The 15,144-nt window shown below is 41.3% G+C and overlaps 1 protein-coding gene across 1 annotated transcript in view; it reads right to left on the bottom strand.

The window, feature by feature from the left end:
• Window positions 1-15,144, bottom strand: part of LOC115469455 (dynein light chain Tctex-type 3-like) — a 51,211-nt gene that overhangs the window by 29,605 nt on the left and 6,462 nt on the right. Inside the window, exon 2 of the mRNA XM_030202123.1 lies at window positions 6,799-6,840. Within this exon, the coding sequence (XP_030057983.1) occupies window positions 6,799-6,840 (42 nt within the window). The remainder of the gene's footprint in view (window positions 1-6,798; window positions 6,841-15,144) is intronic.

The following is a 15,144-nucleotide window of genomic DNA, read 5'->3' as shown; positions in this document are numbered from 1 at the left end:
AATCAAACCCAGTTCCCTAGGATCAAAGCCTGCTACACTAAATACTAAGCTTACCCCTCCACTCCAGCAAAAGCTTATTAGAAATACGGACTGTCTATGCGTGGCTTGGCGTGGAGCAATAGTCTGCTTTGGTTTGAGTGTTATCAAGATAGTGACGCAGCCTCTTGTCAATTAAACCTCCTTGGTTTCACCCTTCTTTTTAACAATTTTGTAAGCGATATTGCTGGATAAACTTCAGTTTTTGATGACTGGAGTACATAAGAGGGCAAGAGATTGAGATTATGACCTGTGTATCCTAATTCAAACCTCTTCTCGAAATGCTGCTTTCATATTAGCAGAAAAATGCAAATCCCTACGCCCACACACAAAAACTTAGCTGCAAAGAAACCATCAGTAGTGACTTGTTTCACATGAGCTATAAACTCATGACTCACTTCTGCTCATCATCGGTTCCATTAAATTGCAGTCTCATTTTTATCTTTTTTTTTATACTCTTCAATCATCATACAATTCTTTTGAACATAGCTGAATTGGTGATCAAGAAGAACTACTTTTGGTTTCAGGAACAGTATTCTCAACAAAGACAAGGAGTGGCCATAGGAGCATCTTTGACTCACTCTGTACATAAGTAATGCCACACTGGGAAAAGACCAAGGGTCCATCGAGCCCAGCATCCTGTCCACGACAGCGGCCAATCCAGGCCAAGGGCACCTGGCAAGCTTCCCAAACGTACAAACATTCTATACATGTTATTCCTGGAATTGTGGATTTTCCCCGTCCATTTAGTAGCGGTTTATGGACTTGTCCTTTAGGAAACCGTCTAAACCCTTTTTAAACTCTGCCAAGCTAACCGCCTTCACCACGTTCTCCAGAAACGAATTCCAGAGTTTAATTACGCATTGGGTGAAGAAAACCTTTCTCCGATTTGTTTTAAATTTACTACACTGTAGTTTCATCGCATGCCCCCTAGTCCTAGTATTTTTGGAAAGCGTGAACAGACGCTTCACATCCACCTGTTCCACTCCACTCATTATTTTATATACCTCTATGTCTCCCCTCAGCCATCTCTTCTCCAAGCTGAAAAGCCCTAGAGGCATATTTTCAAAGCACCTAGCCTTCCAAAGTGCCATAGGTTTCTATGGAACTTTGGAAGGCTAAGTGCTTTGAAAATATGCCTCCTAGCCTCCTTAGTCTTTCCTCATAGGGAAGTCGTCCCATCCCCGCTATCATTTTAGTCGCCCTTCGCTGCACCTTTTCCAATTCCACTATATCTTTCTTGAGATGCGGCGACCAGAATTGAACACAATACTCAAGGTGCGGTCGCCTTGTATGTACCACAATTTGAAGAAGAGTTTTTGTTTCTGTGTGATTTAAATGTGTGCCTTTCTGGAAAAGATTTCTTGATATCTTTTTTGTTTGGGAAGGGTCTGAAGATGACCTAAAAAAATTATTTGGCTTAATTCATTATCAACACATTTACAATCACTTATCATAAATGTCAACTTGATCTTCTTGATGCTCGAATATATCAACAAGGAGAAACATTATCTACTACTTCGTTAGGAAACAAGCTGTTCGTAATCCCTTTTAACACTTTCAAAGCTTCCATCCTTTCAAGCTTAAAGCCAGTTTACCTATAAGCCAATTTCTAAAGATCTGTAGAATTTGTACTTCACAGGATGACTTTTTGTTTCATGCACAAGATCTTTAGCAAAGGTTTGCTGCTCGAGATTAGCCTCAGCAAATTATCATACATTAACAACAGGGTATTAACAGCTACTCTTATATTACATTGGGAACAACTACAGCATAAGTGGACAGACATTCAATGGAGAATCCTTGACAAACTTAGATGGGATGGGAGGATGGAGATAATTTTTCAGCTTCTGAAATATAAGGAACAAAGGAGCACATATATGTTATGGTGATGTGACATTGGAAAGCACATTGGCTATGGGATTGGCTCACCCGGAGTTGGGGGTCACTAGATTATGTTAAATGTATCATCATTTTGTTGATTGGAGTATGGAGTTGTGATTCTTTACTGATGCAAGTTCATATGTTTGACAAACTGGTTACACTAGTCAAATGAATAGAGCGGTTATTATTTATAGCGATAAGATAAGGAACCATTAACATATGTTAGAAGTTGTGGGGAGGGGGGTGGGAGGGGGAATATATAAAATGTTGATGTTGCAGTAGATGAGAATTATTGAAGTGTATAAAGTGAAAGTAGACTACAATGGATATATTAATGCTGGCAATAGTGTTTATTATGCTGTTCATCAATAAAATTATTGAACCATATAAGGAACAAAGATGGATTTTCATGTTAAATTCAGTAGCCCCTAAAGGATTAATTTACAGCTAGATTGGGCTTCAAATTATTTTGTTCAATCTACTTTGTTGTAACTATTTAAGTCAATTCAGAATGTACTCAAACTGACTTGCTGGGGTTAGATTTTCATTGGCTCCGATCATTCGCCTGATCTATTTAAATGATATGCTTAGACGCCTTCGCCATTTTAATTTTGAATGGAGATTAAGAGTAAACTATTAACATTCAGGTGCAGAGCTGAGCATATATTAAAATTATTGAAATTTTATGAGAGAACACTAGAATTAAAAAGAACACATTTTTTGATTTAAACATTTTTTTTTTTTGGTTGGATTTTATCGTAGGACCATACCCTGAAGCAGTAAGTGAAACATAGCTTCTATTCTGCAGTTGACCTTGCGGTTCTACGCAGATTAGAAAACTAAGAAGCTAGGCAAAAAAGGGAATTACAACATAAAATCTTCAACTAATATGAAGTTATAAAATAACACCCACTAATATCTTATAACCGGTCACTGTAACATTAACCTAAATGCTAGCATATAACAATTAAAATTAAAGCCCAAATAGACACTTAAACCCTGCTAAATTATGATCAGACTTTAAAATCCAGAACATATTTTCTAAATAAATGAGTTTTGGCTTTACCTCTAAAATCCATATAATTAACAGCAGACAAAAATAATGAGATGACACATTTATCTACTCTGGCAGCTTGAAAAGAAAGCAAATTATCAGCCATCTTACATCTCCTCTTATTTTTCCGAGAGGGATAAGTAAACAGCTTAATATTTATTGTATTTTAAAAAGATACTCAAAATATGAAATGATTCAATAAACATAATGGTGCTAAGCCAAACAAAACTTTAAAGAGTAGGCACCAAAATTTGAAGGAGACCCTTGCATAGGCAATGAGCCAGTCTGGCTTTCAAAATAATAAGCTAACACACTATCATATTTTTTCAAAAAATATGGCTCATGTTGGCAGATGGTCCGAGATAAATAAGATAAGTAAATCAGTTTGATACTGAAGCTTAAATACGTTATGAGAGGACTATATCTAAATTGAATTGTATGATAATTAGAATATCAAAAAAGATAAAAACGAGACTGCAATTAACGGAACCGATGACGAGCAGAAGTGAGCCATGACTGTAGGGCTCATGTGAAACAAGTCACTGTTGATCGTTTCTTTGCAGTTAAGTTTTTGTGTATGGGTGTAGGGATTTGTATTTTTCTATTATCAACGCTACCTCCACTGACAAGATTGTCCTTCTACTAAATTAATTGAATTGCTTTCTATTAGTTCATTATCAGTCATGTAGATGAGACCAACTCGGTGGAGATTATACTCTGCCAAAATACTTAAAACAGATCGACAAATATTCTCACCAGTTTATCAGTGGTCTCCCTCATTGTCAAAACTACTCAACACATGTATCAATTTTCATCACGATGAGCCGAGGTTTTTGTGTCAAGTTTTTGAGTCAAGGTGGTCATGGGAACATAATCTGGTCCCCATCCCATTTTTATCTGTCACCTCCCAACCTCACAGTAGTAATGACTTTTTTGTACCCATCCCTGTGGGTTTTCCCTTGTCCCTTGTTTCTGCGCACAACTCTTTGATTGAGTAGCTCTGAAATACACCATTTCCATAGTACTCCCAAGCACGACAGGCCCCCCCCCAGATCCCCCTTTTATGAACTAAAGTCTTCGCCAAAGGGCAACCCAGTGCATTGACATTATTTAAAAAAAAAGTTTTTTGTAACAGAAAATAACTTCTCCCCATTAACAAATACAATGTATTAAAAAAAAATCTAGTACCCTGGCTGATATGAAATAGCACTGGGCATGATTTCATCACAAATAGGTGGTGAAGCAACCACATAGTTTATAAACAAGAGGGAAACGCCCTGGGTAGTTTTGAAAGCAGGCTCATGGTGGTAAAGCCCATTAGAGGCTGGTTCTGATTGAGTTGGAAACCCATAAGGTCATCAGGAAGCGGTGAAAACTGAAAATTATATGCAGTATCTTCCAACTGTGCATATTTTTGGACTAGCAAATGTAAACCTACTTAGATATTGAGCAATAGATGGCAATGGGAGAACAGACTGAATACCGAAACAATATATTACGATTAAAAGATATACAATTGGACATGATGGCATGCGATTTAAAACTGCTTGGTAAGGAGTAATTGCACTGTCAGGAATGAAAACTGATTTCTAGCTCTAGCCAGCCATTGAGAGACAGACATGTGGAAGCCACTGCTTGTCCTGGGATTGGGAACATGGAATGTTGCTACTATTTGGGTTTCTGCCAGGTACTTGTGACCTGGATTGGCCACAGTTGGAAACAGGATACTGTGCTAGATGGACCACTGGTTTGACCCAGTATGGCTGTTTTTTTTTTTTTTTTTTTAATTATGGTTTATTGATGGCAAGTTGTAGAATAAACAATAGTGCTAATACAACAAATCAATGATTCTCACACTCAATATTCTAAACACATGTCTATACTCCAAAGATACAATGTGCCACCATTACTTTTCTTTTCTCCCCCCCTGACACCGCCCTCTCCCCCATCTCCCCTCCCCCCCGGTTCAATTAAGTAAGACTTATCTATTGCCTAGTCAGCCATTGAGTACCCTACTGCGAGCAAGTGGAGTCAAGGTGTCGCAAAACGGGGACCAACACTGCAGATATCTATCCCCCTTAAGTGAGGAAAGGTCTGGGACCATCCTACGCGCCATAGTGCTTAGATTAATCATATACGACCTCCAAAGTTGGATAGAGGGGTTGTCTGATTGCAACCATGTCTTAAGAATCGTTTTTTTTCCCCTATCATTACTGCACGCCTTAGAAAATCTTTCAGGACTGCTCTGGGCGGACCCGGCATGTGAAATACATCAAACAGCATTGCAGGAGCACACCTCTACGAGACATTCCACATCCGAGAGACACGGAAACAAACCAGGGACCAGAAGGTTAATACTGGGGGACAACGCCAAAACATATGCCCCAAGTGGGCACCCACCCCAGAGCACTTCGGACAGTCGTCACCGGGCTGGATGGTAGCTCGAAATGCTCTGTGTGGGGATATATAAAGGCGCACAACAAATTTGTACTGATGGCTGTTCTTTTCTAACAGGGCAAAGAAATAAGTGGCTAATATAAATCAGCATGAGGAGAAGAGGCAACTGAGTACTGCTCTTTCACTGGTGATTAACATAATACCTGCCTAATAGATGGGAAGGAATGGAGGGAGGAAAAACACACCCTAAAGGCACGGGAGACACTGGTTTGGGGGGGGGGGGAATGAGTGGCTATGTCAGGGAATGAGAAGCTTCTTTTCCTTAATCCTGGGCTTCAAAGCTATGCCTGAGAAGACAAGCCAGGCCACTCTCTCACTATAGACTGGGATGAGGGAGGGAAAGAGAATAGCATTGTGGTTGTTTCTTAATTAACAAGAGAAAACATTTGTTGTATTTAAAAGGCTGGCAAACTGTGCATTTTACCTCCTGCCACTATTGCTCAAATATAACCAGTCATTTTTAAATGTAAAATGTTGGGTCAACCTAGAAAGCAATAAATGCAAAGCTGAGACAGTGATGGATTTTATGTATTACAAAAAAAGCTGTGTATTTGAACTGAAGATGATCTAAACCTTCTCCATAGTGAATAAAATCAGAACTTGTTTGTAATTCTGTTATTGCAGAATTTATCTTGCTTCAAGGAATGTGTGTGGGGGGACAAGGCATTGGTTTTGTTCTAAGAAGGAATTTGCTTCAGTGAATCCCTATACAGTTTCAGGACTAGGAGGCACGCAATGCAGATACAAAGTAGTAAATAAAAACGAATTGGAGAAAATATGTCTTCACTCAACGTGTAATTAAACTCTGGAATTCGTTGCCAGAGAATGTAGTAAAAACAGTTAGTTTAACGGAGTTTAAAAAAGGTTTGGATGGCTTCCTAAAGGAAAAGTCCAAAGACCATTATTAAAATGGTCTTGGGGAAAATCCACGGCTTATTTCTAGGATAAGCAGCATTTAATTATTTAAAGCATTTATATCCCACATTTTCCCACTGGTTGTAGGCTCAATGTGGCTTACATAAGCTATATCAGGACTACAGTACTAATAGTATATTTAAACAGTACAAACAGTAAATTAAAGATTGGAATTATATTAAACAACAGAGTAGTAAAGAAAATAGGTTTAAGTGTTTCTGGATTATTTAAAACCAAAGAAATTGATCTGATTAAGTTGCTTGTGGAGAATAGACCTTTTTGCATAAAATGTATTGTACTGTTTTGGGATTTTGCCAGGTACTTGTGACCTGGATTGGCCACTGTTGGAAACAGGATGCTGGGCTTGATGGACTTTTGGTCTGTCCCAGTATGGCAATATTTATGTACTTATGTAATCACAAAAATATGTTCTAAAATGATAAATCACTTACCTCCTTCACAATGCTGCTAGCCTCTTCAGCATTAAAGTCCGCCTGCAAAAAAGAAGGTCAACAGAAGATTTAGTTGTTTAATAAAATATGGTTGTGTCTCCTTTCCCCTATAGGCTCTGCTATTTTGATACCTGCTCCAGGTTAAACGCCAGGACGTTTTTCTGGGAATGCTGGAGCAGACGCCTCATGATGTTACTTTGGTAGATATTTGGAAGCTTATTAAGGTGTGGAAACCATGTATACGGGCTCTGTCTTTTGCAATTATGTGATTACACCGAACAATCTTCTCAGGCGTTGGCTTCTATAGATAAGAAGCTGTTGGATTATGATAAACATTCGAACGATTTGGAGCCTAAGGTTTTGATACTTCAGGCGACAAGTGCCTCATGTATTATCCCCTGAGATTTTGTGCTTAAAATACTTAAAAAGTGTTGTCGCTCAGAAGTGCTGATTCTTTATTAATATCTATTTGCCTCAAAAGAAAATTGTTGGTAACCTTGAGAGTAGGAATATGGATCTGCTTTTAACTCCTAAACCTAAACCTTCAACTGTCCCCTATCCCTGATATGTCCTGTCTGTCCTAACCCTTATCCCTTACTTGTTCTGTCTGTCATAATTAGATTGTAAGCTCTACTGAGCAGGGACTGTCTCTCCATGTTCAAGTGTGAAGCGCTGCATTCGTCCGGTAGCGCTATTGAAATGATAAGTAGTAGTAGTAGTAGTAGTAGTAGTATGTGCTTGAAGACACTTCTGAATTAGATTTAGCAAAGTTTTGGGGCCCTGTTTACTAAGACGTGATACTGTTTTTAGAGCGCCTAAAATTAGCGTGTACTAAATGCTAGAGACACCCATATATTCCTATGGGCGTCTTTAGCACGCAATAAAAATGCTAGCGTGCCCTTAGCGCTGCTTAGTAAACAGGGCCCTTGGTAATGTTAATTTCTGAAATGGCTAAGTGTATGATACTTAGACCTTACTTTAAAAGAAAAAATGAAAACTTTTGAAGTCAGAAATTAGATGTGGCTAACCAGGTAAAAGGAAGAAATTTTTGGAATTAAAACAACGCTTATTGGTCATGAGAGCTTTCTTTTTATTTCCATTCAAATGTATAATTACATTGCAAGACGTTTAGTATGTTTTTTGGGGGTTTTTTTAACCTGGACAATTAGAACAATTTATAGGGACAGATATCTAATAGAATGTAGATGGGGATTAGTATTTTGGAATAAGTAATACAGCAGTATTGATACACTTTGGTATTATTTTGTATTTATTTTTTTTAAATATAATCTACGCAGCTCCCTTAATGTGGGCTTGAAATATATCTTATTTGATTGTAAGGGGATTTTTTTCTCTTTTCCTGTTTTATTTAATTGAAAATGCTTTCTTTCTATGTTGAAACTGATATAAAGAATTAAAATGAGAAAAAAAAAAAGGTCTGAGGATTTCCCAATCAATCAACTAAGGACCCCCCCCCCCCCCCAAAGTTCTATCCCATTTCCTATGTCTCCCCATTCTGATAATTCTAAAATCTATCATGGGTCATCTGAGAGGCAGGCATATATAACAGAGACTGTAGTGGTGTTACACAGTTGATTAGATTGTAGTATTTTTATATACTTTCAATTTTATGCTTTGTTTTTACAGGGGAACCAACCTAAAGCAATTATAGCATTCAATATACTAAAGTAACATAAAAGTGATAAAATTAACCATTTTCTTTCTTTTCTGCTCTCCTTTTAGATGTTGCAAACTACAATGCAGCTACTGACTAAAATACACACAGGGAAAATAACAAGGTTCTAGATATGATTGAGAAATTTGCCATTCTTCAATGCCAGCGATGTTCTGGAATCATCATATTAAAATCTTGGTCTTTTAAAAAAAGTAAAAGCAAATACATTTTTTTAGTCACCTATAGTGCAATAGAATAGTAATCCTATATAATAAAACGCACCTCCAACATTCTGAAGCTGACTGCATGGCTGAGGCATTCCTGCTCTCTTTATCCATCTCCTGAATTGACATCACGTACTTCCGGGTTCATCACAAGCAGAACTGACCAACCACACGAGGTTTCTCGGCTTCAGAATGTTGGAGGTGCATTCTATTAAATAGGATTGGTCAGTTCCTTGAAGCACAGCCAGAGCTCAGCGTCCTGCACAGTAACACTCCGACACCAGAGAGAGAGAGGGAGGGAGGGAGGGGGGCATCTCTGTCACACACACTCTCTCTCTCACAGTCAATGTCTTTCTCTCTCTCACTCTCACACACTCTATGTCTCACACTGTATCACATTCACTCTCTCTCTATGTGTCACACAGTAAATCACACAATCTCTTGGTCTCATACACTAAGTCTCACACACACACTCTCTCTCTTGCACACACTGTATCTGTGTGAAACACACTCTCTCTCTCACACTGTCTCACATACGCACTTGCACATACTCTCATTCTCACACACACACTCGCATCCAGACTCACTCTCTCACACACACACTCACTCTCACATACACTCTCTCAAACATACACACACTGAGGAAAATCTTGCTAGAGACAGTTTCATTTGTGTCAGAAACAGGCCTTTTTTACTCGTTGTATATAATTAAACCAATGATAAACAAGTGTGATATGTTTGTCAGCACTACCATTATTGTATGCAAATCGATCTCATGCATATTCATATTCAGGGTATCCTGACTGGGTGTGTCCCAAGGACTGGGCTGAGGACCCCTGTATTAAACTGATGACGGGATCAGGAAGGTCAAGTGCACACAGTTAAGATATATACATCAGTAAAAGGTGGCCAGAGTATCCAAGCACCATTATAGGCCTATAGTTCACCTAGTGCTATATACTGAAGGCAACTGCATGCTTTGATTTGGTCCACAGCAGCTCTTTTAGAAATCAGTTCACTATGAGGGTCATTTTCGAAAGAGAAGGGCGCCCATCTTCCGACACAAACCGGGAGATGGGCGTTCTTCTTTCAGGGTCACCCAAATCGGCATAATCGAAAGCCAATTTTGGGCGTCCTCAACTGCTTTCCGTCACAGGGATGACCAAAGTTCACGGGGGCGTGTCGGCAGTGTACCGAAGGCGGGATGAGGGCGTGCTTAACACATGGGCGTCCTCAGCCGATAATGGAAAAAAGAAGGGTGTCCCTGATGAGCATTTGGTCGATTTACTTGCTCTCTTTTTTTTCAGGACCAAGTCTCAAAAAGGTGCCCGAACTGACCAGATGACCACCGGAGGGAATCGGGGATGACCTCCCCTTACTCCCGAAGTGGTCACCAACCCCCTCCCACCCCCAAAAAAATTTTAAAACATTTTTTGCCAGCCTCAAATATCATACCCAGCTCCATCACAGCAGTATGCAGGTCCCTGGAGCAGTTTTAGTGGGTGCAGTGCACTTCAGGCAGGTGGACCCAGGCCCATCCGCCCCCTACCGGTTACACTTGTGGTGGAAAATGAGCCCTCCAAAACCCATTGTACCCTTCATCCCTAAGGGCTATGGTAGTGGTGTACAGTTGTGGGGAGTGGGTTTTGAGGGGGTTTTGGAGGGCTCAGCACCCAAGGTAAGGGAGCTATGCACCTGGGAGCAATTTGTGAAGTCCACTGCAGTGCCCCCTAGGGTGCCCAGTTGGTGTCCTGGCATGTGTGGGGGACCAGTGCACTACGAATGCTGACTCCTCCCACGACCAAATGCCTTGGATTTGTTCATTTCTGAGATGAGCGTCCTCGGTTTCCATTATCGGCGAAAACAGAGGTTGCCCATCTCGTAGGTCGACCTAAATGTTGAGATTTGGGGGTCCCTGACCATATTATCAAAACAAAAGATGGATGCCCATCTTGTTTCGATAATACAGGATGCCCCGCCCCTTCACGGGGATGTCCTTGGAGATGGGCGCCCTTAGAGATGGTCGTCCCCGTTCGATTATGCCCCTCCACAGTTCCTCTCCCATTCTGCATCAATAGGAACAGAAAATAAAGTTTACTTAAATCAGTCCCTAAAAGAGCAACTGCACATTGCTGACAGAAGCCAACAGCCTCCCTTTCCGAAGAGTGCTGTCAGAAGTGCAACAGCATCTCCTTGATGGATGAAACAAAGAGGCGAGGTCATAACCAGTCACAACCAGTCCTATATCTCTGACCCTATTCTTCACCCAGGCTCAGTCTCACATACATCTTCCCCCCAAGCCCAGTTCCATTCTCTCTCTCATATCCCTCACTCCCAGGCAACTAACAGGCTCACTGCACCTCCCAGACTCTGCCTTGCCATTTGTTCCCTCTCACCTAGCTGTCTGCTGCTGTTCTTGTCATCATGGGAGAAACAGCTGTTTTCCTAATTTCCCACCATGTGATTTGGATTTCTAAAGTGGCACAAAAGAAAATTTGGGGGCCATGACATCCCAGGCACCAAGGTGCAATTTATAAGCATGATGGCAACCTGGCACCCAGATTTAACAAACCAACGAAAAGAAGGTCCAAGTCTCCCGTAAAAACCACAAGAAACAACAAAGAGAACGGAAGATAACCAAGATAGACCAGATACAAATCGCAAAGAGGAACAGAGTAAGAGCACCAAAAACAATTTTATTACGACTCTACACAGTCCGTGTTTCAGCCAACCAGCCTTCTTCAGGGGTCTTCAAATTGCCAAAAAATTTTTTTATCAGGACCCTACACGGTCCGTGTTTTGGCCAACCGGCCTTCTTCAGGGGCCCATGGAAGGAAGAGGAGTGGCCTAGTGGTTAGGGTGGAGGACTTTGGTCCTGGGGAACTGAGTTCGATTCCCACTTCAGGCACAGGCAGCTCCTTGTGACTCTGGGCAAGTCACTTAACCCTCCATTGCCCCATGTAAGCCGCATTGAGCCTGCCATGAGTGGGAAAGCGCAGGGTACAAATGTAACAAAAATAAAATAGATACTATTGGAGATTCTACATGGAATGTTGCTACTATTGGAGATTCTACTTGGAATGTTGCTATTCCACTAGCAACACTCCATGTAGAAGGCTGCGCAGGCTTCTGTTTCTGTGAGTCTGACGTCCTGCACATACGTGCAGGACGTCAGACTCACAGAAGCAGAAGCCTGCGCGGCCACACTGGTGATCTGCAAGGGCCGACTTCTACATGGAATGTTGCTACTATTGGAGAGGAATGTTGTTACTATTGGAGATTCTACATGGAATGTTGCTACTCCACTTGCAACATTCCATGTAGAAGGCTGCGCAGGCTTCTGTTTCTGTGAGTCTGACGTCCTGCACGTACGTGCAGGACGTCAGACTCACAGAAGCAGAAGCCTGCGCGGCCACATTGGTGAAATAGCAACATTCCATGTAGAATCTCAAATAGTAGCAACAGTGGAGGAGTGGCCTAGTGGTTAGGGTGGTGGACTTTGGTCCTGAGGAACTGAGTTCGATTCCCACTTCAGGCACAGGCAGCTCCTTGTGACTCTGGGCAAGTCACTTAACCCTCCATTGCCCCATGTAAGTCGCATTGAGCCTGCCATGAGTGGGAAAGCGCGGGGTACAAATGTAACAAAAATAAAATAGATACTATTGGAGATTCTACATGGAATGTTGCTACTATTGGAGATTCTATATGGAATGTTGCTATTCCACTAGCAACATTCCATGTAGAAGGCTGCGTAGGCTTCTGTTTCTGTGAGTCTGAAGTCCTGCACGTACGTGCAGGTCATCAGACTCACAGAAGCAGAAGCCTGCGCGGCCACATTGGTGATCTGCAAGGGCCGACTTCTACATGGAATGTTGCTAATGGAATAGCAACATTCCATGTAGAATCTCAAATAGTAGCAACAGTGGAGGAGTGGCCTAGTGGTTAAGGAGGTGGACTTTGGTCCTGAGGAACTGAGTTTGATTCCCACTTCAGGCACAGGCAGCTCCTTGTGACTCTGGGCAAGTCACTTAACCCTCCATTGCCCCATGTAAGCCGCATTGAGCCTGCCATGAGTGGGAAAGCGCGGGGTACAAATGTAACAACAACAAAAAAAAAAGAACTGAAGCCCTAGCATATTCATGTATAATCTATGTCTAGTGACTGTGACCTGGCTGAGTTTGTATCTCTCATTCCATGAGAATTCTGGAGGCACATATGTATACTTCAATTTGAAGACCCCTGAAGAAAACACGGACCGTGTACGGTCCTAATAAAAATTTTTTGGGTGCTCTTACTCTTTGCAATTTGTATCTGGTCTATCTTGGTAATCACCCAGATTTAACAAGCCTGACTATACTTAATATCTTAGGAATCAATGCAGGTCTGACAAAGAAGGAAAGTATTTACCATACTCAAAAAGGAGTCAAATCAAGAGCTAAGTGACTACAGATCAGATGGCCTAATGTCAATTCTAGATAAAATACCGGGAGAAGAGATGGTTGTGCACATGGAAGGGAATGGCTACCAAAAATCAGCATGGATTCAGGAGAAACACTCCCAATAAGAGAGGTCTTCTGGGACCACCATATTGTTATCAGCAAATTAAGCAGGAAAAATGATATTTGTTTTGATTTTGCTAAAGTTTAGAACATGGTACCCTATGCAAAAATAATGATCTTTTTAACTATTGCAATGGGGTTTGAAGACAGGAATTAAGCATTGGTAAGCAAGTAGCTGATAAGATTGAACTAATGGCTTAGTGCCTACGGATTTAGATTTAAGTACTCACCTTCCCAGATGCAAGGTGAGTTCAGGTACATTTGACAGATCCCTGTTCTAGAGGGTTTACAATTTTAGGGCTAAATTTACTAATCTATAGTACCATGATTTACTCTAACTTGCCCAAGATCACATCAATGGGAGAAATAGGATTTGAATCCTACCTTCCCTGGTTCTTAACCTGCTGCTCTAACCACAAGGTAATTTCTAAGATTATTTTTTTAACCACATATATTTATATCAATAATATGGAATAAAGGAACAAATATTTTGGTAGATGGGTCCAACTTCATCACACATTAAATACCACTAGCATCTCACACTCTTGGATAATAAACTACTTTAAATATATATTACAAAAATCATATATATTGGCTGATAAAGCTGGGAATGAGTATCTCTAAATAAAGGGTCAGAGGGTAAAGGATTCTTTATTCAAAGTTGAATGATTACAGAGTATTTATCAAGAGAGAGCCACATCTGTGTTACATGTCAAAAGAAATTTTAACAATTTTACAGGAGAGCAAGTAATGGATATGATGCAGTTAGATGCAGTGGTGTAGGAAGGGGGGGGGGCCGTGGGGCGGTCCGCCCCAGGTGCATGCGCTGGGGGGGGGGGGGTGTCGGCTCGCTGGTTCCCTGCTCTTTCTGCCCCGGAACAGGTTACTTCCTGTTCCGGGGCCGAGAAAGCAGGGAAGCAGCAGAGCCAACGCAGCTCCCAGTGACATGCACTGGGGGTGGATCGGCCCTCCCGCCTGCCCCCCGCTGAAAGGTAGGGTGCGTTTCGGGGGGGGGGGGCACTCCGGAGGGGGGGTGCGCCGTGCCCTGCACCCGGGGGGGGGGGTGCGCAGCGGCGACCCGCCCCGGGTGTCAGGCACCCTTGCTACGGCACTGGTTAGATGCTAGGTGAAAAGTGCAGATTCAGGAATTTAAAGTGACCATCATTGGGGGGGGGGGGGGGGGGGGGGGAGATAAAAAGGCTCAGTTTTTAATATACTAAAGAACTAGCTGAAGATGCACAGCATTTGCATTCACCATCCTCTGGAGAGTTGTTAAGTAATTAGAAGGATGGCTATGACAGATTTCTGTTTTTTTGCAGCCCAACCAACAAGGTAAACAGGGAACCAAATATGCAGGGTACACAAATAACCACAGTATTAGTATACTTTGGTCCTATGCTATGGAATTTGCTGCTGCATAAAAAAAGCTACTTCTTATTCAGGAGGAAACCACCATAAAGAACAAAGTTACTGAGCATGCAGTTAAACATGGTTTAATGGGGTAGAGTCAGCATGGATTCAGCCAAGGGGAAGTCTTGCCTCACAAATTTGCTTCATTTTTTGAAAGCGCGAATAAACATATGGATAAAGGTGAGCCGGTTGATGTAGTTTATCTAGATTTTCAGGCAGCTTTTGACAAAGTCTCCCATGCAAGACTCCTGAGAAAATTAAAAAGCCATGGGATAGAAAGCAATGTTCTGGTATGGATTAGGAACTGGTTAATAGATAGAAAATAGAGGGTGGGGTTAAAAGGCCATTTTTCTCAGTGGAAGAGGGTGAGTAGAGTGTCCCAGGGTTCTATACTGAAACCAGTACTATTTAACATATTTATAAATGACTAGTAAAAGAAGCCCATTTCCAACAGAAATGAAACGGGCGCTAGCAAGGT

This window comes from Microcaecilia unicolor, chromosome 4 (genome assembly GCF_901765095.1).
Source record: "Microcaecilia unicolor chromosome 4, aMicUni1.1, whole genome shotgun sequence".
Classification (NCBI taxonomy): Eukaryota; Metazoa; Chordata; class Amphibia; order Gymnophiona; family Siphonopidae; genus Microcaecilia; species Microcaecilia unicolor.
Note: the sequence above shows the minus strand (reverse complement) of the source record. Positions and strands in the feature narration are given on the sequence as shown.